The sequence below is a fragment of the Taurulus bubalis genome, assembly GCF_910589615.1.
Source record: "Taurulus bubalis genome assembly, chromosome: 4".
Classification (NCBI taxonomy): domain Eukaryota; kingdom Metazoa; phylum Chordata; class Actinopteri; order Perciformes; family Cottidae; genus Taurulus; species Taurulus bubalis.
Window position 1 is genome coordinate 12,446,831 of NC_136592.1, and position 23,978 is coordinate 12,470,808.

Sequence of the window (23,978 nt, forward strand, 5' to 3'; positions counted from 1 at the left end):
ACTCCCATCTTTAAACTCAGTTTTCATTTTGTTCACCTAACTGTAAAGTTTCATGACTGCATCTTGCTATTGCATTGACAAATGCAATAGCATATGTCCACAGACATATACAGGCACACATACAGACCCACTGGGCGAAAACAATATCAGCCACACGCTGTCATCTCGTCAGCCAACACCGCTCTCTCTCTTGAATAAAAAACTATATTTATGGAGCGACTATTGTATTTTCCTGTGTTTCTATTATTTTGGCCAGTCCAGTTCCATGTGAAAATGCTAACCCATACAGATGACTTACATGATCAAAAAAAATAGTAAGAACACAAACCACGAGATACAAACTCATACTTTATTGTAACACTGATAAGAATTGTAACACAATGAGGTAAGTTAAATAATCCACATCTGTGATGTTCTTGAACCAGCGACACCACAAAATATTCACCATCCTATCAGTAACAATTCCACAAAGTCTGCAAACAATGGCCAGTAACCCCCAGTCCGTTCAGTTCACAGTTTAATACAAACATATTTCTTAGGAATACTGATGACACAATCTCCTTTGTCTTTGAGTCACAAATCCAAACTTAACAGCTGTTTGTTTCTTTTTTAAGAGATGATACTCAGTAGAAAAGATCCCCTGAGGGAGAAACATTCTTTTGTTTTTCTGATGAGAAACAAGCCACTACAGACACTGGCAGGCTCAGTCTGAGTTTGCTACCATTTCTGCTGATGACTTGGCACGGTCTCACAGGGCACTAGGAGATACAGAAAGAGGCCATTTCAGTTTGCCTGTGCTGCAGTCACACTTTGAGAATAAATGATCCTTCAATGCTGAAAGAGTTATCCATTACTCTACAGACATCTGCTGCACAGCAAAGAGGGGGCTGCAACACCCACATCCTGAAATGCCTTCAGAGTTTTGACTCGAGTCCTTGTTGGGAGAGTGGTCAGAGAATTGTTTCTTTACACTCAAGGCTTTGTTCAGAGGAGGGGCTGTCCAGTGGGTTGGTGGAGGTGCTGGTTGTTTGTGGGAGGTGTTTTGGACGGCGCATGGAAGGGGAACTCAAAGCACCGCAGCTCTGAAGGTGAAGGTCCTCGTGGTCGCGCTTCCTGGGACTGCCAATGATGCGCTGGGTCATCACCTGTACAACAAAACATAAAAGAGCGGCACACGTTGCCAGTTGTTATCTTTTTGATTGGTTTGTTTTTACATAACGATGATATGAACCATCCATTTTCATCTATCTCACGGTTTTCTGTTTTCTGGTGTGTAGTGAGCCTCACAGGGCTGCTTGCATGATATCTACGTATAGTCTTCAGAAACAGGGCTACAAACAGCAAGTGTGCATTGGATATTATACATTCAGTCTAATCAGTTACCTGATCTATGACATTGGCACTAAAAATGGCCTCCTCCATGTGTTTCTCATCCGACTTGATGACACACTTGATGTTGTTGACAACCTGCTGGACTTCAGGAGGTAGACTGCAGCTTGAATGCTCCAGGAACTTGGCCACCAATACTTTGGTGTCTTTGTACATCTTAAAGTCAGCCAGGGAGTGTGGGCGTTCGTTGGAGGAGTGTGTGTGGAGAGCACGGGATTTAAGGTGGATGTCAACTTTCCTGCCCTCCTTTTGCTGCTTCCTGACACTTATGTTACTGGGTTTAGCTCCGACTACTCCCGATGTAACGTCTGTCGGCTCTGAACAGAGAAGAAAATCATGTTAAATCACATGGAAAAATAAAAGGCTTATACCTGAGGATTTAGTGCTTTGGCTAAAGTCAAAACGGTTTTCTAAGTCATTGATGTAACACATTTTCATTATCAGCTCAGTTACAAATTATTTAGGCATTATTTAGATAATCTAATGGGACCAATGCTGTTATATTCAAGTTTATTCCAGGAATATTTAATCCTTCAGTTTATCTAAAAATGAAACATAACCAATGTTTTCACTGGATAGAGACAAAAAATAAAATTTGCTTCAATAAAGTTTGTTAAATTAGCTCTCCACGCTACCAGTTGGTTATGCAGATCTAATTGTAGGGATATATGTGAATAGATTATGTTTATGACCTCATGAGATGATTCCCGATCAATTATTGTATGAACTGACATGTATTTCCATCAGTATAAGGTTTGCAGATGACCAACTGTTTTCTTACTATAGTTTGTTGTATTTCAGCACTTCTTTCGAAAATAAATTATTACATTTTTTTTTCTATGACTCACCTTGCTCTGGTGATGTATGAGTTGAATGTTCAGCAGCAGGGGTATTTGCAGAGGCGCAGCCACAATTTTCTCCTGTAGAGGGAGACAAGAAACTGAGTTTGGACAGAACAAAGCAGGCACGAGCTGTTGCTGGTTCCCAATCCACCATTACTTATTGACAATGAAAGGCTGCGGGCCTGGCTCTAATGATTAGACTAAATCTCAGTGAATCTGCTGAATATTTTCTTGTTTAATCAATTAGTTGTTGAGCCTATAAAATATCACTCCCGCAGAGTCCAATGTGATTTCTTTAAATGTTTGTCGGCTCAACAGCCAAAAACCCAGAGATAATCACTACAGTGACATTAAACAGAAAAAGCAGTACATGCTCACATTCGAGAAGCTATCGCTTGAGACTGTTTGGACTTTGAAACATGAATAAATTATTCAGAAATAATGGCTTAGTTGACTAATCATTTAAGCTCTAAAAGGCTGATCGCTCTTGTAATATATAGATGGAGTGTATAAACTGTAGTCTTGTGGAACAATGTTGCACTCACTTCCTGCCGTAGAGGTGCAGGAGATAGGGTCACTGGTAGAACGGACGATGCGTGCCAGTTTGCGGTATCTCCTGGCTGCTCGGAGCACCCGAGGCCTCTCTGATGGCGAGTAGCCACTTTGGGCTGAGGTAGAGGGGGGTTGCGATGTGGCGGAAGGTGACCAAACACTAAAACACAGCCTGGGGCCGCGTGGCCTGCTAGGAGGGGAAGGGGAAGGAGAAGGAGCCATAGGACTGATGCCGGATGTTCCACCAGAGGAGGCCACGGAGGTGGGGGAGCACGGCTGAGGTGGCGGGGGGATAGCAACAGGGAGCGTGAGCTTCCGGCTCATCATCCGTGCCTTAATGAGGGAGTGTGTTGATGCTTTAGAAGGCTCCTCCGGTAGATGCTTGGCTGATGCAAGCTCGTCACATATGTGCATTGCAGGCCTAAGTTCCCCACATGGATGTGCGTTGTCCGTGGAATCCTCCTGCTCCAGATTGCTGAAGTTTTCTGAGGACCAGTCCGGGGAGCGCTCCAGAGAATCCTGTGTGTGTGAGGACTCGCTGTAACCTGTATCACTTGGGCGAGCGTCAGTGTTAGGCAGGCCACGATGGTGACGTGTACAAAGGTCCAGGCTGTTGCAGCTTCCATCGATGGGAGCAGGGTGGAGCATGCCATAGGGAGAGGAGTCAGAGCCCTGGACCTCCAGAGAGCACAAGTCCTCTGAGGAGCAAGTCTGGTCCTGATCAGCCACCTCTGACACCATCAGTGACGCACTGTCCACCGAGGCTGAGAAAAGGAAGAAAAACATCATCGGCATGACTTCTAGCAGACATTTGACAATCCTCTGCAATGTTAACTGCAGTCTTAACTGTCTTTACCCTGAGTGCTGAATCCTGCAGCTGTGTTTCTCTCACACAGACTGGATTCAGTGGCCTGCTGCTCCATGCTGGTGATGACCTGTGAAGTGGACATTATTAGTGGAGACTAACCATCAACACATAAGTTTGGTCTGTAGAGGGCTCTAAAGGACCACAACACACCACCAGAAAAGTATCTCCTTAAAGAAAACTACTGTATCACGTATAGTGCAATAATTAGATGTGTTTTTACATGTAAGGATACAACATATATATGTTCTTATAACTTCGCATTATGCTGGATCTTTCGCCTGAAATCATCAGTTGAGATTCTTCTGCCCATTGACTGTTCTCGCACACAATCCATCGATCACTGCCCACTTCAATTAGTTATTTACAGCAACTGCTGCTAATCTATTGCAGGTGAGAAAATCTTCAGCTGATTCCTGTTTGAAGGACACTGTGAAGAGAACATGGATTTAACATATATATTGGAAATAAGGGAGTGAAAGCCTAAAGGGTTAAATTATGCTGCGAATATAATAGAAGAAAAAAGGATTTGCTTGCACATTAGAGCGTTATTTTTAGCTGTGAACAATGAAGCCTCAGTCTGCAGTTCAACATGACTGTCAAGGGAGACCGCCTCAGTAGATCTTAAACAGCAGATACACATTGAGATGAAGTTGAAAGGCATCATCTCAAAATGCAGATAATAGAGTAAATGCCAACAATTTACAGCCGGCAAGATGGTTGGTTTTGTCAACTATAACTTTCATGTTAAAACCTCTGGTCTATAATATACTATTATTATAAATATTATTATTATCATTTTATTTTATTTCTTAGTTCATTTTTTATCATATCAATAGTTTTTTTCGTTACATCTATTGTACTGTTTTATCACGGTTTAACTCTTATGTTAGTTGTTTTGCTTTGTTGGGCCTCACTATTGAGCTTTCTGTTCTTGTTATTATTGCCTTACTTTTGCTGATTTGTTTGTCAAAGCACTTTGTAAACTCGGCTTTTAAAGGGGCTGTATAAATAAAGTTATTATTATTATTCACGTTTCAGAATTTAAAGTAACTTGTGCGTAACCTTGAAATACCCTTGCTTTGAAGGCTATCTCATCAACATTTTAAAGATGTAAATCTTTAACCAAATTACTTCATTTTTATGCAAGATCTGTTTAATAAAACTCAAATAAAAACTGGAAATACGTTTTACTCTCTCTCTCTGTCTCTCTCTTTCTCTCTCTCTCTCACCCTTTTTACTTTCAAATAATAGTTAAATTCCCTGCTTATTGCTGGCTCTAGATAACCTGTCGTTTGGTCCATCACTTTGGTCTAGATGGAAATATCTCTACTTATACTAAATAGATTGCCATGACATTTTTTTACAGACATTCATGGTTCCCAGAGGATGAATCCAAATGACTATGATGACTTTACACATTCCACCACAAGCAGGTCAAAGTTTTTAATATCTCGACATTTAGTAGATAGGTTGGCATAAATGATTACGATGAATCCTAATGGATTTGATCTCCTGACTTTTCTTCTAGCACCATCATAAAGTTGACATTTAAGGTTTGGAGTAAAATAATATTTGGTGCAGACATGCATGTTACCCCAGAGAAGGAATTGCAAGAACCATCGTCAGGTCAAATTAAATTTCACCTGCAAAACAACTGTACTGTGTTTACTGCAAAGTATCAAATGTTAGCATGCTAATGATGTAAACTAAGATAAACATGGGACACATTATACCTGCAAAACATTGTGAGTATTAGCATTCTGATGTTAGCATTTAGCTCTCAGCATTGAAGTACAGTATCATGGAACATGACAAAGGACTTTAAGCATTATTACTGCTACTGCATATGTGTAACATGTACCGGTATGTATATAAACATGAAAGAAGGTGACTGACTCATGGAATGGCCGGCTGTGTTTGGAAACAACAATAATGTAATGTCCTCGGCCAGGTTGTCCACGAAGGCCCCTGTAGACAGTGCTGTTTTAAGGGCAGAGCCTGTTGATTGCTCTCACCTGGCTGGCCAGGGTCTGTCCCACCACAGACTCATACGGAGGAGGCAGGTCAGTTGGGTACAGTGTCCCTGGACTGTTGATAGGAACCCCATAGATGGCACTGAAGGGAGAATGGGGGAAGTCCAGGTGCATTCCTCTGTCGGGGGCATAACAGCAGCGTTTTAATCAAAAACATTAAAATAAATTCCAAATTACATCTCAAATAACCGAAATACAATGAGGGGCACGTACACTGAGACAGTCGCACAGACCAGAGTGTTTAAGAAACTGGCACAGCAAGTCTGAATCCATCATATCCGAGTAAAAATACAGTACAGAATATTGCCTTATAAAAACATGAAGAAAGAAAGGATGAAAAATATCCTCTTGTCCCCAACACAGAATATATATATGGGTATCATATTTTTTATGTGCACCACCACTGTTTCATGCGGTGCCAATTAAGAATAAGCAGCCATGCATGCAGTCATATCTTTTAATTACAACCTCATTCTCCTCTAAAGTGGCGAAGCATGAAATACAACCTGAGAGTTCCCACCAATCATCTGAGGCATGATGATGTCATGACACATCCCTGGCCCGTGGCAGGGACACCATAAATGATTCCTCTGCCTTGTTTATATTGATGGCATAATTGACAAACAGATGTGGCTTCCTGCCAAATGGCTTCAGCAGCAGCACATTATATCTGGCAAGACTGAGAAAATAAAGGTAGTGATAACGGAGGGCTGGACTGATCTTTCACAACAGCTGAGAATCATGCATGTCGCAGTTGCTTAGCAGAGGGAAATGCTCTGAGCTGACCATGGATGATAATACACCACATGTGATGGTCACAACCTGATCGCAAACAGACACATGCCACTGCTGCTTAATATGATGGATCTGGATTTGACTGCAAATGTTGCTTTTGGCATCTGCATATTTACCATCTCATGGGAGGTTTTAGCGTGGTCTACATTAATAAAAATGTTAAAGCAGTTTTTAACCTGAGAAATTGCTTAACTGACAGATGCTGTACCAACAGCAAGAAGATGTAATCGACCACATCCTTTCCTTGCTAATAACGTTGCAATCATTGCTGTTCATTTTTCAAATAATGACACCACATATAGACCCCCAGTATCTGATTCATTTCAGGTGTCTGTGTAAGGGCAGGTAGGAAGTTACAGTAATAGCCTCCTGGAGAATCTTACATCTGTGTGTGCCATTGTGTAAAACTGGAAACTTTATTCTATTCTAGCGTCATTCTAGCGTCATATTGCAAAACAATTTAAGAAGGGTCTCTAAAGCAATGCAACATTGGATTTTGAAGTTCTTAAAATATATATAAAAAAACTTATATCCCAGAAACAATGCCCAATCGGTTTTTATAAGAACATGCTGTGCCTTGATACCCAATTTGAATTGCTGCCCTCTGGGAAGTGCATCATGTTGCCTTTGGAAAAAACAATAGGTATTTACACATTTATTCCCACTGCAATCAGTAAGTAATACTCACTCTAATTAATTTAATTAAATCATTTGTGCACACAGAATAGCAATGTTTTATTGGATGTCATTAATGTGTTCATGTCTACCACGGTCACAATACAGCTGAATTGTATTGTTTTATATTATACTGTAAAATAGCAGCAACAATCAAAGTGTTCCACTAAAGAAGGGAATTGATACAATGCCAAGTGTCTCTGAACATTTAACAAAAAACTACATGATTGGTAAACGTATATCGGGCAACAATGCATTTAGACATTTCGAAAGGGGGTTCTGATTTCCAAGTAGGCTATTGCGTTTAATTAGTGTAAACTTTTGACTATATTTGTTAGCAAATTACAATTTGTCTTGTGTATTCCCTGAAAAGAATCTCCATATCCCAGAAGATACATTGGCACCATGAGTTTGGGGAGCACTGAGCACTTTGTGTTAGTACTGAGAGAAGATGGGATGCTGATGAGTAGTATTTTGCCTCTCACCTCTGTCCATCCATTGAGGGGGTGCAGGTGTACTCTGGGGGGTAGTATGGTGGTGGGGGAATGGGAGGAATAAACTCATCAAAGTCCAGTGTTTGGTGGAGGATTGTTCCGTGGGGGGTCATACAGTCAGCATTTAGAGCTCGCGCTCTGTGCGGCATAAACTGAAACACAGCATAAAAACAACCATTATCAGGCTTTTATCACACACGGTACTGGACTCTTTGTTCTTCATTCATTATTTTAGATTATAATTCATCCAGGGAGACATGGCAGAGCTAATGTCTCTTTACACAGCACCTCTCAGCAGTTAATTCAAGCAGCTATTCACATATGTGCTTGTTGGTCACTGAACAAGCTTCACTGCAGCAAATGTGAGTCAAGTGCCTTGCTCAGGGACACCTCAAGAGCAGCTCTGAAAGCGCTGCTCGTTTACTTTTCTCACTCAGACGTTTCTAAGTAGGACAACTTTCCAGTCAGAGCCAGTCGGCTTTTCTAATCTCCAAGCTGCCATGGCTGCTGTTGAGTTGGCTAAATTTAGTGAGCTAAACAAAAGGTTAACAGTTCTTGTGGTAAATGGGAAAGCGAGGCCACTCTTGGAAACTACGAGACTGTTAAAGATAAGAGACAATCCTGCATCTTATTCTACAGTTTGATTTGTCTAGTTTTAGCTTATCATCTACTATTCAATCTTGTTTTTCTCTTTTTTAAATCCTATTCATGTTTCTTTTTTCATTTTCTTATTATATCGCCTTGTGTCTCTTTGTCATTTTGAATTGCCCTGACGTTGAAAGGTGCTATACAAATAAACCATGTTCAGCCACTTCAATTTATAGCTTTTCTGCTGGCATGTCTGCTATAGAGTACTGTCATTTTCTACTTTCATATATTATTGTAATGTCTGCAAGACATATGTAGTTACAGAAGACTTACTATTTGCTTTCATTTAATTATTTGGTTCAATCGTGCAGTCTTTCTTTTTTCTTGTTGCTTGTTTCTTCACTTTAACTTTGAACTACACCCACTGGATGAAAGGTAATATATAAATACATATGTTTAATTAAAGTTTATTATTAGTACACAATTAAACAAAAAAGACTGCCCCCGATTCAATGATCATTACCACTTATTGATTCACACCAAAATGCATTTCTACAGGTTTCCACAGATCTTCTTACAGACAGTAAAAAGCTCTGAGAACGATTTGTCCATAGCTTTTAACGCCTGAAATTGGGCCACTGAAGCAGGGACCACTGGGAATTAAGTCCTTATGTCAACATGAACATTACGTGTCATTCCCATTTTTAACTGCTGTATAATTCAGTTTGGGATTATTTATTTTTATCAACAGTCTGTCTTCCTAAATAGCCATGGATATAAAAGAGTAACAGCCTTGTCCCTATGGTCCTGTCCCAGGGATCTAAAAAGGTTTCATCTATGTAGTCATCACTGTTTAAACCTGCATTAAGGGATTTGCTTTACCAAACAGATTCAGTGGGAACAAGATGCAAACACAACACTGACATATAATCACTTTATAAAGCTGATAAACTGACAAACAGTTTATTTACAGGTCCTGCATGATTGATCTCTTTCACATACTCAAAGTAATATTTGTTTGTAGCAGCTTTAAAGAAGAACACAACATAATATTCAAATATTCAAATGTACAGCAGTCCTTTGGCCAGATCTGATTTATATAATGGATCTTTGTTGACTTGCGACCTGCATGGAGATGAAACTAATGTAATGTCTCTACTTTGTACTCCGAGTGAAAAGAAAATAAGGTCAGCTATTGACGCTGTCTTCCGTCACACTCACCATCTGCAGCACATCAGTCGAAACCATCTGCATACAGCACATGGCAGTGGCTAGAGCACACACAATGGTGGATATGACGTTAAGGGCACATACGCTGAACAGCAGCTCCTACATGAGAGGAGAGAAGAGAAGGACACTGTCAGAGCAACAAAAGGAGGAGTGTGACCAATAACAAACATGAAAAGGGTGCAAGAGAGAAGGTGAGGAGAATAAGAGAAGACAGTTAAAGGTATGTTCATTAAAGATGCGTGATGAATGTAGAACCAAAGAAGAAGACACAGATGAAACAAACAGCGTTGACATAACCAGTAAGGTAACCAACTTTTAAAAAGCACAGCACTGCTACAAACAACTAGTTGTGTGGTAATAAGAAGTTCATCTGCAATGTTATTATTTCAATAATACAATTTAAAAGGTTGAAGACTGATAAAAGCATTATGATCTTTACCGACATGGAGGCCAAGCCTAACAATTCCACAACAGGGAAAACAACCTCATAAACATCCAAGGTTAAGCACGAACATAGACACATTCACACTGACAATGCAGTGAACAGCAAGGGTACAAACCACTATTGAATCTGTCAGCAGAAATAAATGTGCATGCCAGTGAAATACTAGCCCAGCACTCTGAATCAGAGAAAAGACTTATGACTGCTTTGTGCAATTCTTCTAAAATGGTAGAACATGATCATCTTTAAGCGGCTCCATTTTTAAACCAAAATGTGTTTTGTACATCCTAACAAATTAACCTATAATAACTGTACTGTATGAATTAATTTTCTCAAGAAGAGCACAGGAACAGTAATACCACCTGCATGGTAATTGGCTCTGGGAATAGCAACCGCCTAGCACAGTGAGCGTGTTGAGAGGAGAGAGGATGATAGCAGCTTGTACTGGATCTGCAGTCCATTCAAATGTAACTCTATTCTTCTTTATTAAGTTCTCAAGGTTCATCTGTGACAAAAAAGTAGTTTACACAACCCCTATATATTATCAGGACTTGTTATTATTTAACTTTGTAAGACTGGCAAAATATGAGAGGAAGGAGGAGGAGAGATGGCAGAAAAAGGGGTGAATGTGTGACAGAGATTTGGACTTTGGCTGTTTTAATTCAAATATCTCAAAACCAGAGGAAATGCATCAACCTGCAACATCTGCAACCACAAAATTACTGTACACTGTAATGGTAAAATATGTGTTTGTGTATGAATTGGTTTAAGAACAGAAGCAAAACCCCCCACCCTCATCCACCTCCACTGGCTTCCGGTCAAGTCCCGCATCACCTACAAGATCCTCCTCCTCACCTACAAATCCCTCAATGCCCTGGCTCCTCAGTATCTATCTAACCTCCTCCACCCTTACACACAGTCCCGGAACCTTCGATCCTCAGGCACGGGTCAGCTCTCCATCCCTCACACAAAAATGCGAACTTTTGGGGACAGAGCCTTCAGTGTGACAGCCCCCACACTTTGGAACTCTCTCCCCATAGAGCTCCGCAACACACCATCTCTGGACACCTTCAAATAACTCCTCAAAACTCACCTCTTCACCAAAGCCTATGTCCTCTAGCTACTGTTGCATTTGTTATGTTTATTTATGTCTTTGTTAAGCGTCCTTGGGTTTCATGAAAGGCGCTATATAAATCCTAGCTATTATTATTATTATAAGCACAGCAGAATGTGGAGGTGCAGAGTGACAGAGGACTGAAACATGACCTTTTTTGGTCCTTGTCTCTTGAGAGGCTACTCTCTTCTTCTCCTAATTCCTTATGTGGTATGCCATCAGACCTACACATTCCTTCTCTGTCGTCATCTGTGGGCCATAGAGGAGGGTCGCGTATGCATGTATAAAGCACGATGTACAACAATGTAATGTTTGAAGATCCTTCCCCAGCTCACTGAGATACGTGTAACTTTCTTACGCTTGTAAGCTAATAAACGGCAAAGACAGCTTTGATTCCTTTGAAGACTCTATTTGTTACAAATGAATAATTTAACCACAACTCTCCTCCTGATCAAACAAATCTTCCATCACAACGCCCACACAGGTGAACAAAAACACCATTATATTTATACTGTATATTCAAATTAAGAAAGTCAATATTTTCGATTTTAGATTTAGTAGCACTTAAATGACACTTACGGATAGCACTTTGTGGTTTAACTTTATTGAAGAAATTGTACTTTCTTGACTTGCACTTATTGTAAGTCGCTTTGGATAAAAGCATCAGCTAAATGATATTACATACATAATTAACAGTGACATTACAATACCCTAACTTGTATTAGGCTTCTGATAATCTGCAGAGAGGACAGCCGTCTCCCTTGCCGGATATCAGACAGAATTGTCAACTCGCTACACACTGTTTTCAGTCCACACAAACTCGGTGGAGTGGGCAGATTCAAAGGTCTGGACCCAGGCAACCAACTCCCCCGATCTAGATCTACCAGGTTTGTTGTCTGGGTGCAGCCCCCCCCCCGCCTCCCTCCCGACTTATAAAAGGAGGTTCAGGCTCTGTGTCTTTTTGCCAATCAGATCCCTTGACTCTCTTCCACTCCCTTTGAAGTTTGTGATATTAAATGAATCAGTTGCCAGCTCTGCAACAGTTTCTCAAACATGTTTGATATCCAGCAACTAGTTGCCAAATATCAAGTCTGTGTGAAGTTAAAAATGAGATGATGCCAGTTGGAACCAGCGACATTGAAGTTGTGCAGTGCCAACTATAAAATACAACTAATACATGTTTGCCTTGGAAGCTAACAGTTTTGGAGCTCTTTTTTTGCGTTGGAGGAAAGTCTGGAGAACTGAGCACAAGTCTGTTTCACATTTAAAACTCAAACCCAAATCATTAGAGGCATGAGAGATTGAATCCAAATGTAGAGTGAGAATTACAGTAGTCTGTAACATGGTTAAATAGTTAAATAGAACAACACTCATTTACTCCAAATTATTATTATTCATTCAGTACATTTAGGAAATTAACTTGTACATGGTACATGGAAAAGAAAAGTAATCCATCACAATATACAATTTGTTGTACTGTAGTAGACATTATAAATAACTTTGATCACAATACAATTCTCATGATTATTTCCATAAAAGCGGTTCACTAATAAACTATCCAAACAAGTCTCAGCCTCTGCAAATCAATTTTCATACCACAGTGAATGTCCAAGTTGTGCTTTGAAAATGTTCAATATTTATGGCAAAAAAAACAAAACATGTGGTTTTAGGAGCTAAAACATGAACGAGAAAGGTGCTCTCACTAGAGAGCAGATCCCGGCCAGCTGGGGCTGTAACACGTTGTACAACAGACTGCATTCAAACTCAAAAACAAGTTGCGATAAATGCAGGCAATCGGCTCAAAGACAATTCATGCAATCTTGCCAAAAACTAAACTAAACCCACCAAGTTGTCAGCCTGTGTTGCAGCAGCTGAGTGGAGGTGAGGTCCACCAGTGTGTGTACTGGTAGTTCAGTTTGCTGTTAGCTTATAGCCGATAGCTAAACACACAATCCAAAACACTATAAGTAAGCAAACTGTTTTCCCCGTCCCTGTGTCTCTGGGTACAGAGTAATAGTTGGGAGGCGGCGATGCACTCAGCTGTATTATCACTAGCGGCCCCTATCAGCCAGGGGACAGTTAGGAATAGTGAGTCGGGAGTCTGCAGGCAGTCAATGGCGGTGTAAAACATGCAATAAGAGGTGTTTTGAGCGAGAGTGAATCACCGCCACCAAAAGAGGTTCTTGAACATACAGACATAACTGGGCACGCTACACATTATGCAGTTTGTTGCAGCACAATGTGCCATTAGCCATGGACAGACACAGAGGTGCACACTCACTCACACACACGCAAACTAGTAATCGCATCATTTTCCTGAAAGAATAAAAAAATGCTGCTATGGTCATTTGATACCACAAGACCTGTATTCAAGATAACTAGAATGATCTCCCCGCATGAGTGGCACCTTGGAAGTGTCACATGCGGTACATGGGACTTAATTGGGTTTTCACATCACTGATTCTCAACTGTTGTCTCACGAACCACGAATGTCTTGACCAGACACAAACTACACACATGCCTCCACTAGCTGCTTCCTCTAAAATATGACAGGCTTGTCGCAGCATGGTGCAGCAGCACCCTGCTTTTCTCCAGCCAACATGAAGTTTCAGTTGATGTCTCCTCTGACCTCCGCTGTCTTTGGCATCTTCTAGCAGCTCTTTACAGGATCTGGCAAAAAAAAACAAAAACAGCATTTCTCCCAGGAAGCCAAACAGCAGTTTCAGGGAGGTCAGTTCAGACTGTTGGCATAGCCCTTCAGATATTTTCTAACCTCCAACGACAGGAAACAGCAGATGTTGTAGAGCCGGGATGCCACTTTTCATAAACTACTAAATGCACAGCTTTTTTCCTACCTTGAGTCTTGACCCTTCAAACAAGTTAATCTCAGACCTAGATAGAATATGCAATAATGATCCTTTTACTTCTGATTCTGATTCTGATTTGAGATTCTGTTCGTCAGATCACACCCTGCCCGTCCTCCCAGATGAAATCATCAAGTGGCGTCCTTATCAAAATAGATCTGATGTTTTCTCTGGATTTCTGCCTGGAAGACGTTATTGAAGGCCAATTCTCCTTCAACAATAGAGACCCATCCTTTTTGGCTTAGGTACAAAGCTTGATCAGTCTTACGGGGCCCTGATACACCAACCAACATCACAACTAGGGCAAACAAACACCAATTGATTATGTCTTCAAAAAAAGCTTTGAATATGCAGCAAAGACCACTGCTGACAACCAGAAACACGACAAACAAAGATGGAAATAAGTCCAGGATTGTATCATTTAAAAAGGTCAGTGGTTCATTTTGAACTTTAAAGAGAGACTAACAAAATATACCAGCAAGACATTCCACTTTCTTATGTGGTTGTCCCCGCTGTAGCAAGGTAGCGCTGCTGCTAGCTCCCCGCTGCTGCTGCTAGCTCCCCCGTGCTGCTGCTACTGCTCGCGTTCCCTCTGCCCGAGTCGGGTGTCGAGCCGGGGCTGGTCCCGCTACTTTCGGTGGTAGTCGGGGAACTAGCGGGAGAGCTAGAGGAAGTTAGCGGGAGAGCTAGCAGAAGTTAGCGGGGAACTAGCAGCAGTGCTAGCTGGCTACAGCGGGGAACTAGTGGGGACACCCACCGAACGTAGTAGCGGCTTGTAACCTGACTTTTACGGTAGATAGTTTTCTCTCACACATTCAACAAAATAAATTGCTGATGTGGGTCCACCAGAGCAAACACATCACAAATAGTACAGGCAACAGTCGTCTAATAGGAAGGCTCTCGGTAAGATTGTTGTCCAGGGTGTATCTCTGCAAGGATGGGTGGTGATTTATTTCAGTAAATAAAGTGTTCTCATGTCAAACTGCAAGCATCTACTATGACAACATAAATGAAAGCTTCATTTGAGCTATTTTTGTTATGGTAATACATCTGCAGTATAGATGTGAGCTGGTGCATTTCTGTGATTTCCCTTGTGTCTACATTGTGCATAATTACACTATAAATCCTGCCAGACAAATAAATGTAAAGACACCTCTGAAGAAAGAGTTCAACATGCCTGCTCAACAGACATTTAACCTCTACAAGATACCTTGCCTTTAAGCCAAACAGGTTAGTGAGTTACACAGTGAGGTTACACATCCGCCCACTTACAGGAAATCACAAATTATCTTAATACCCCCTCCCACTGACGATTTACGGCCCTAGGCAGTGTAATGAAAAGAAACACAGAATGGAAATGTGTCTGCAAAGAGTTAATGACACATGTTTGCATCAAAATGAATAGTGATGCTGAGGGCTAAAACAAAACTCTAAAACAGAAAGAGAGATACTGCTGAGCAATGACTGAATAATATACTTAAGGTGGTTTAATAGGCTACTCAGTCTACCTGATGTGATAATTCAGTACTCCCGCAATGTAATTTAGTGAGAGAGGAACTATATGGCAACTGTACCATGAGTTCATTAGGATCAGCGCGCTGATCTGAAACGGTCATGGACTCATGGGACTCGGGCATGACAGCTTCCTCTTAGACATAATTCAACTCATCTGACAACTTTGGCACTTAATAATGGCACCAATTCCCATATTTTTCTTAATGAGCGAAGATCAAAATGACAAATGCTCTTGATCTTTCCTCTTTTCAGAAGCATGCTTGATCCTATGAAGTCTTTTATTTGGTTATCAATGTTTTATAATCAATCAGGGTCATAAAATGAATGGATATGCTTGTCGTTATCCAATAAAGACACAGTAGCACATACTGTATATCATTCCTGCAGACATTGAGTCAAGATAAATCTACAGAGATCGTGCACTTGCAAACTACCGCCAGACCAGGCTGGATACGCACTGCATACTAAGAGGTCTGCATCTGGGGGAAAGACAAATGCTGTTGCCATTCTCCACTTCCTGCCCAATTAATCTGAGACTGAACACTTTCAGTGTTTTGTATTTTACGTAATTCGGCTGTTCACATTGGTCGATGTTACAAAGTGAGAGGAGAAACTTGGAGACCTCAGTTTAGACTTGATGATTCGAGCAATTGAAAGATAATTATTTTCAAACGACTACAGACTGTTACTCAAGTTAATGGTATCATTCTGATTAGAGAAGTAACATGAGTGGTAGAGTCTGTAGCCATGCTAGCGGATCTGTGAGACTGGACATAGGTATCTCAGTGCTTTGAGCTAAATGCTCACGTCAGCATGCTAACATACTCACAACAACTACTCTAACATGCTGATGATCATATACATTACTGTACACCTGTCTACCACAAAATATATTATTTTACTTTTCAGAAGTTATATTCGATCTCAACCCATTTTTCTACTTGCGTCATTCTTTTCATACATATTTATTGAGTACTGTTGGACGGAGGCTGAGATCTTAGATTTCCATTGTGGACAACTGCTTCTCTGTAATTGATGTATATATGACTATATATAACTTTTAACTAAACACAAAATACAGCTGATACGAAAGGGAATGGCATGTTTAGCAGGTATTTAAACAAAGACAATTGGCATTGTATTTACATGAAATTCCCCATATTTATGAACCCTATATGTGTCACAAATACACAAGTAAAGTCCGCCTCATGGTAGTGCTAGAGGGAAAGTGAAGGGATCACCAAAGACCTTGGGATCATGAATGTCTGTACAAAAACAGTTGTTAAGATATTTCAGTCTGGACCAAAGTGGTGTACCGATCACTGACACTGCCAGCCCTAGAGCTTAGGATAAAAATAAGTAAAATCTTGAACGGTAACGTTTGTAGATAACATTCAAGTGGCTTGAATTCAAATTAGGCTTAAGTCCATTTGTCCACATCGAGACTTTAATCTCTGGAATGCAAATAACAAATAAGTAGTTCAATAAAGACATGAAATTCATTTTTGACAAGTGAGATTTACACATTGTGGTTTGCTATTTTAATACAACAGATTTCCTGAAATTGTCTCTTAGTCTGGCCATACAAATGGATTTCAAACAGTCACTCGCAATGGTGACATCACTCCTTGTGGTTAAAACCAGCCATGAAAACAGGGCTGCAGGAACCAACATACACCATTCTTTGTACAGCGACGAAATATTGGGGAAAGGCATGAGAATACGTCGCAACTGTTTTCTTTGAGTTGTAAATAACACACAGACAGTCTGTGCAGTCAGTGGCACAACATGTCATTTCCATGGCTAACAGCAGGTGCAACAGTTACACACTTCTCAGTTCTTCTGAGTTGCCTGCAGTCTGAACACAGTCTCACAAGTATAGAATGAGTTGTACATGTGAAAACATCATCGTCCCTCATCATCAGCACAATGACATCACATGCTGGTCACACCCACCTTGAGACGGAGGCGGATGGTGTTGCAGTCCCTCAGCGGGTTCAGTTTCAGCGTCTCTCCCAGGTTGTTGCAGCTCGAACTCTGCTGCTGCAGCTCGCAGCACACACACACTCCATCGCTGTCAAACTTGAGCTGGGGGGGAGGAGGGGAGAACACACATCCACACTCATGCATGCACGCCACGTACACAAAAACATACATACACACAGACACACGCATACATACACACAAAAAAGCAAACGCACAGACACATGCACTGATCAGACCTGAGCTTGTAGTGTCGTGGTGATGTAGTTCATGCTGGGATTACTCCTGACATGAACACACAGTGAAACACTCAACAAGATAAACTAAACACACACAAGATACTGAATATGATAACTCTGATTGAGAAAGGCTGCGGCACACGGCTGATCAGAAGAGCACAACAAAAGAAGAGAGGCTATGAGATATGTGAAGCTACCCAGGGAGGGACGGAGGTAGAGCGCACCTCTTCTATTTGTCCCAGATTACGAGAAAGCAGGACATGAACCCAACAACTATGGGTTAATTACATTGGGGAGAGGAAATGAGGAACGTTAGCATTTCAGACATGACTAGAGGAGGGACTCGAGGGAGCCACATGAATCAGAGAGGTTGGTCTACTCGGCTGGTCCCACTTCCGCAAGCAGACAAGCTGCTTCTAACATGTAAGTGGTTGGGGTTAGTGGGTTGGGTGCTGGATGAATCCCAAGGGGCTTCTTCAGTCAACAGAGGAGACCCCGGCGCTATAAATTCATCTTAAAAAAATCAGCTGAACATTTCATTATGAAAATGTGAAGACTGAAGTGTTCTGTGTCCAACTACTTCTGATCACCAGTCGCAAGGAGTAAAAGCTCAATACACTTATTTTGACATCCTGTTTTACCCGTGTAATCACAGCTGTTAGAAAAGATAGGGTTTAGAGAGCACATATCTAACTGGTGAAAACCGCTTGTCAAAAATAATAGAGTGGAATTTTATTCAGACTAAAAAAAGTGTAACGGAAAGCCTGCTTTTCGAATTGGGGTTATGGAGTTTGAAATGCAGGGGCATTTACAAGGATACAGAGGACAAAAATACGCCATTGATAGCTATTGGGAAGGATCGGGTGTTTTTTGAGAATATACTAACTAACATACTCAATCACTGGAGATGTGATAGGATGCCATTGAACCATGCTGGCATCGGCCACCATTATTCGGAGATTCAAACGTTGTTCAGTGGTACAACGTGGTGAAGTTACGAAAGGTTCAATCTTATGTAAATGCGTCTGACACGTTCACGTTTGTTTTTATAAACTAGTGACAGTGAAGCATATAGTTGTTTTCTAATCCATTCAACCACGTGAAAATACTTTGACCTAAGAGTCAGGTTAAGCTAGAAAAAAAGCTGGAAAAGTGTTTACATAGTGGTTCCAAACAGCCACACTTGAAGAGCGTGCTGAAAAGCTGTCAGCCCAATGAACAAGGTCTTCTTTTGGAGTATTCTGGCCCCTTTAATGTATCTGTATGAGTTAAAGTCAGGACTTCTCGGTGTCTACTACTTTGATTCATTCTGACCACGTCTCTCTTGAGTCTCTTTGTGTAACACCCTGTCGGTTGTGTGTGTGTGTGTGTGTGTCTCCTGATTGTTTGATTCCCTTCACCTGCCCTACACCTGTGTCCCCTGCCAGATTGTCTTTGTATCCCCGTGTGTGTGCATTGCCGTCAAGCCTTGGATTATCTGTTTCCAGAAGACGTTTTGTTTTCCTTGTGTTTTCACCTTGGACCTTTTTGCCTTTTCCCTTAAATGTGCCTCCTTGTGTTTCCTCTGCACCTGAGTCTCTGTCCCACCACCACCGGTCGTGACATTTGAGCTGCTGTATTACTCTTTCAAAGTGGTTTATCTGTATTTAAGCTATTTTAGATTCTGGCAAAAATGGATGTGATAACCACCAGCCATTACTCACTAACAGACAAATAGTTCAGTAAACTTTTGATGTTGACTCAGATTTGCAGCCTGCTCAGAGCAGACATGCCGCCTGTCCATGTGCCAACATTCATGAATTTAAACGTTGGCTCACATGCAGACAACAACAAAGTGCAAGTCTTGCACCAATCTTTCACATTCATCTACAGGCTAATATAATGGTATAGTCACCTACGTGTGTTTGTAATGAAGATTAGGCTACTGAGAAATGACATTATTTGACATGTGAGTGGTATTGTACTAGTTTTAGCTTTTCAAGGTTGTCATTGTAAATGAGAACTGGTTCCCAATTGATTTATCTGGTTAAATGAAGGTAACATTTTTTGTTGTTGTTGTAAATGTTTTGGGCTGTATGTCACAGGTTTTTAACATACAGTAAATATTAATGTATGAACAGATTTACTGAAGGAGAATGTATATTTCAGCAATATAAGAACCATGTTGAGCAGTCTGAGCCTCAGTGATGTCCAAAGATCTTCTTTTCCCTTTTCTTTATTTCATAACATTATGTCAAATCTGCACTATGGAAAGTTATATTGGAGATACTGATAACACTTGAAAAAGTATGTTGACCTGATTCCATCTATCATTGTGTGATGTCAGCGTGCGTTCTTACTAAGGGTTTATGCTTTCGTCAATCAGGTTCTGACATTTGATATAAAAAAAAAATATATATATATATATATATATATATATATATATATATATATATATATATATATGTGTGTGTGTGTGTGTGTGTGTGTGTGTGTGTATAAAACTCTTTAGTTAAAGTCCAGTGGGTCTCACCAGCTGACACTCCTCCAGAGAGTTGACCAGCTGAGCGTTCTGGCAGGACAGGATGGAGCCCGCCAGGTTGAGCATCACACACACAGCTGACAGCAGCATGAAGAATGTGATCTGTGACAGAGACAGAAAGAGAGGAAAAAAAGACAACATACTGTCAAAATGTTGCTGCTTACAAACACTGATTTGACACTTATATCTTCCCAATATTTTATTTGAAAGCAGCTGTAATACCAGAGGAACTTTGCCAATCACTCGTCACTCAGTGATTTCATCAGATCGCCAAAGTGGAAATTAGCATTGATAACAAGAAAAACCCTCAGACCTCGAGAGTCTGACTGTGAGAGAAACCATACTCACAGAGAAGCTTTTCACCAAATCACATAACAAACAATTTATTGTCAGATTAAAATTCTTGACCCACAGCAAGCTATTTCTATCTTTATCACCATTTGAACAGTGTTGCAGCTAAAGTCTTGCAGTCAGTATAAAACAGACACACATGCGCACACACTAACAGAGCTTATATTTCTCTACGCTTCAAGCAGATACAGTTGGCAGTTTAGGTCCAATGTACTTTCACACCAAGGGTTTTTACTCCCTTTACCTCAGGGTAAAGCTTTCTTTTTATTTCCAGGCTTACAGTGAATGTCAATCCTGTTAGAATAAATATGGCCACCGTTTCTGATACTTAAAATTACAGGTCAATCACAACGGAAAGAGTTTTAAAATGGACAACAGACAGTCTGTCCAGGAAATTGGAAACCAGGCACCAGCGTTTTCTGAACATTTTCATGAGGTCATAATTGATGAATTTAATTACAAATCACAGTAGCCTCTTTTCAAAGCTTGTGTTGGTGGAGGACATAAAGGGCAATAGCAGGAGAAGTTTGACGGCTATAAAGGTTATTGACAACAACAACACACATACACAGATGGATAGGAGGAGAGAGGGACCAGGGGCGGAGAAGGGAAGGAACTGGAGGTGGCATGTAATAAACAGATGGAGCGATAAGTTTAAGTGCTTTTCACCAAGGCAGAAAATTGAAAGATTGAGAGGCTGATGGGCGAGAATGAGGAGCACCTCTTTGGATGGAAAATCTGAAAAAGAGTTACGGTAAATTAAAACAAAGTTCAAACAAAAGGAACAGTGCAATCCTTACGAGACAGACTGAACAAGACTCTGTAGCCCCAATGGTTCATTGGTCGTGAGGATATGTAGATGTGATAATTAGCATTTCATTTGAATGTGATATCAGCTGTCTGGTTCTCTGGTTGATCAGCACAAGAATGTAATCAAGCCTCTGGGAAGCAAAATGAAAGGCATGACCCGCCCACCTGCCCTTTTCTGTATCTGAATGTCTGTATCTGAGGTTAGTATAAGTTGAATATATATATATATATATATATATATATATATATATATATATATATATATATATATATATATATATATACACATATATATACGTATATATATATACGTATATATATATATATATATACGTATATATATACGTATATATACGTATATGCCGTATGCCGTACGTATATACGTATACGTATATGATAACGTTTGGAAGAACTGAGGTTTCTCACCCAGACTGATGGGATCTACCAGATATAAGAAGCACATCTGAGTGGTCTTCAATGTGATCATGAGTTTGGTATTGCAGAGGAAAACTGTTGCCGCTAGTTCTATAGTATCCAGAGGGACAGACTTTTGTCATAACGTCCAGGCTGGCTCTATATCATTGATTACCGGGTGTGATAGTAATAGTTCACTTTTTCAAAATGCTGCTCTGCAGAAAGCATCTTCATCTGTTCACATGGAGGTGCAGGAGCGTTTAACTCGAATGGTGTCATGACAAAGACTTTCACAAAGAGAATATTGTAACGCACACACCAGTGACAGTAAAAGCTCTCTCTGACACACAGGCCTTTAGTTGTATTTGAATGAAACCTCTCCGGATTTGCATTGTTGCCAGCTGAGCCAGTCAGATAAAATGCTGCACCTCAAACAATAACCAGCTGCAATTCCAACTGAGGAGAAAACAATCCCTCTTTATCAACACTCTAGTGACTGTGGTCACTCCGCTTTAAAATAATATTTGTTTTGTTTTCATAATTCTCATAGAAATAGTTTTAGCTCTTCCAATCTGCAGCTACAATAAAAAACACACAACCACAAGATAACAAAGTGATGCCACCACTACCCCTCACACACACATACACATAGGCTGAATTGTGTGTTTTTATGAAACAATGGTGAAAAAGTCCCACGTGAAATCCTTTTGATATCCAAACAGTCCTCTTTGTGACCCAGGTGTCACCTGTGTGTCCCCTGTGGCGCCTCTCTGCTGAGCTGATTGTCACGCCTGGCCCCACACCAATGCCTTCTCATTACCATGTAGAATCACATAGCACCATTTAGCAACTAGTCATTAATTACTGCTGCGCTGCCCTCTGCATGTCAAAGAGGTAAACACACACACACACACACACACACACACACACAAAGCTACGCACGTGCCACTCGGTCGCGGTAACAACCAAGGCAGATTTACACTGCGTGTCATCGTTTAGCTCTCACTGCGGAGGACAATACACCACAATATAATCACCATTCATCTCCGTGACACACACTCATAGATTACGATATAAGACCCAAGGTTCAGGTGTGTCACTGTAATTCTCCATAACTGTCAGTGAGGTGAAAATAATTTGGCTTTAGCTTTGCCTCTTCCTCTCCTTCATCCAGCTGAAGAAGTTTTTCAAACTGCAGAGGTAAGGGAGGACGTTTCAGATGGATCATGTATGTACAGTAGTAAAACAACAAAGTGTCCTGTTGAGAGTTGTGCTCTTGTGTACACTAGATGTGTAGTTAGGTAGGCCGTATTTAAAGGGGTAAAATCTTAAAGGTACCTTGTGGAGTTTCTTTGGGCTCCCTCTCCTCTCGGTTGATTTGTGGACTAATTGGTCATTTTGATCGTCGTCGACTAAGATCTCTTTCGTGAGTTAGTTGTTCTTTATGCTTTTTTCATGTTGAATTACATATTTCCAAGAGTCAATCAGTACATAGTACAGACACAATTGACTGCTAGTCAGCAATACTAATGCATGATAACAATGTAGGATTTAAAATACTTGTTAAATGTTTTATTAAACAGGAACTGGATTCAACACGTGTGTTCGATCTCAAGGATTCACAAAATGGGTTTTGGCAACACTGAATGTAAACCGAAACTTTGTTCATTTACAAGAAAACTCTATATGGAAATAGGCCTACTCGCTATCTGGCGGGGAGTTAAATAAGATAATTAATATTATGGTATAAATATAAGACCAGCAGGTGAACTGATGTGTTTACATTCAGTCAATTATAAGTAAACAACTGATAACATTTCAATTAGTGAGGTGGATTGGGTTTTCTTAGTGGTTTCCAGTCTTTCTGTTGAATTAAGTTAGCAGCCTGCAGGCAGTAGCCGTTTATTTACACGATGGAGAGACATGCGAGTGGTATCAATCATCTACTCCAACTGCCATCCAAAATGTTGTCTTTGTGTAGAATGTCAATGGATCTCTGTAAATCATTGTCAATTTCAACAATTGACACACACTATAAACATTTATAGTCTTTCTGTTGTCACGCTCTCCTCATCTATCACTGCCACCAAGCTCATTGATCATCACCTCTGTTTATTTGAAGAAACACAAATCAGAGATGAGATAAGCATCTCAGTGGGGAAACTGGACTGATGGAGCAGCAAACAATAATACACTTTCATTGTTTCATTATAAGCCAACTATTATAAGAACAGATGAAATGCAGGGGCTCATACATCA

The 23,978-nt window shown here is 40.6% G+C and overlaps 1 protein-coding gene across 1 annotated transcript in view; it reads right to left on the reverse strand.

Annotated features, from left to right (window-relative positions):
* Positions 1-950: 950 nt before the first annotated feature.
* Positions 951-23,978, reverse strand: part of fam189a1 (family with sequence similarity 189 member A1) — a gene marked incomplete at both ends in the record, with an annotated part of 81,872 nt that continues 58,844 nt past the window's right edge. The window contains 10 exons of the mRNA XM_079216723.1: positions 951-1,145; positions 1,384-1,706; positions 2,238-2,309; positions 2,777-3,547; positions 3,640-3,718; positions 5,667-5,802; positions 7,640-7,800; positions 9,458-9,565; positions 17,358-17,489; positions 20,136-20,246. Coding sequence (XP_079072849.1) covers positions 951-1,145; positions 1,384-1,706; positions 2,238-2,309; positions 2,777-3,547; positions 3,640-3,718; positions 5,667-5,802; positions 7,640-7,800; positions 9,458-9,565; positions 17,358-17,489; positions 20,136-20,246 — 2,088 coding nt within the window. The remainder of the gene's footprint in view (positions 1,146-1,383; positions 1,707-2,237; positions 2,310-2,776; positions 3,548-3,639; positions 3,719-5,666; positions 5,803-7,639; positions 7,801-9,457; positions 9,566-17,357; positions 17,490-20,135; positions 20,247-23,978) is intronic.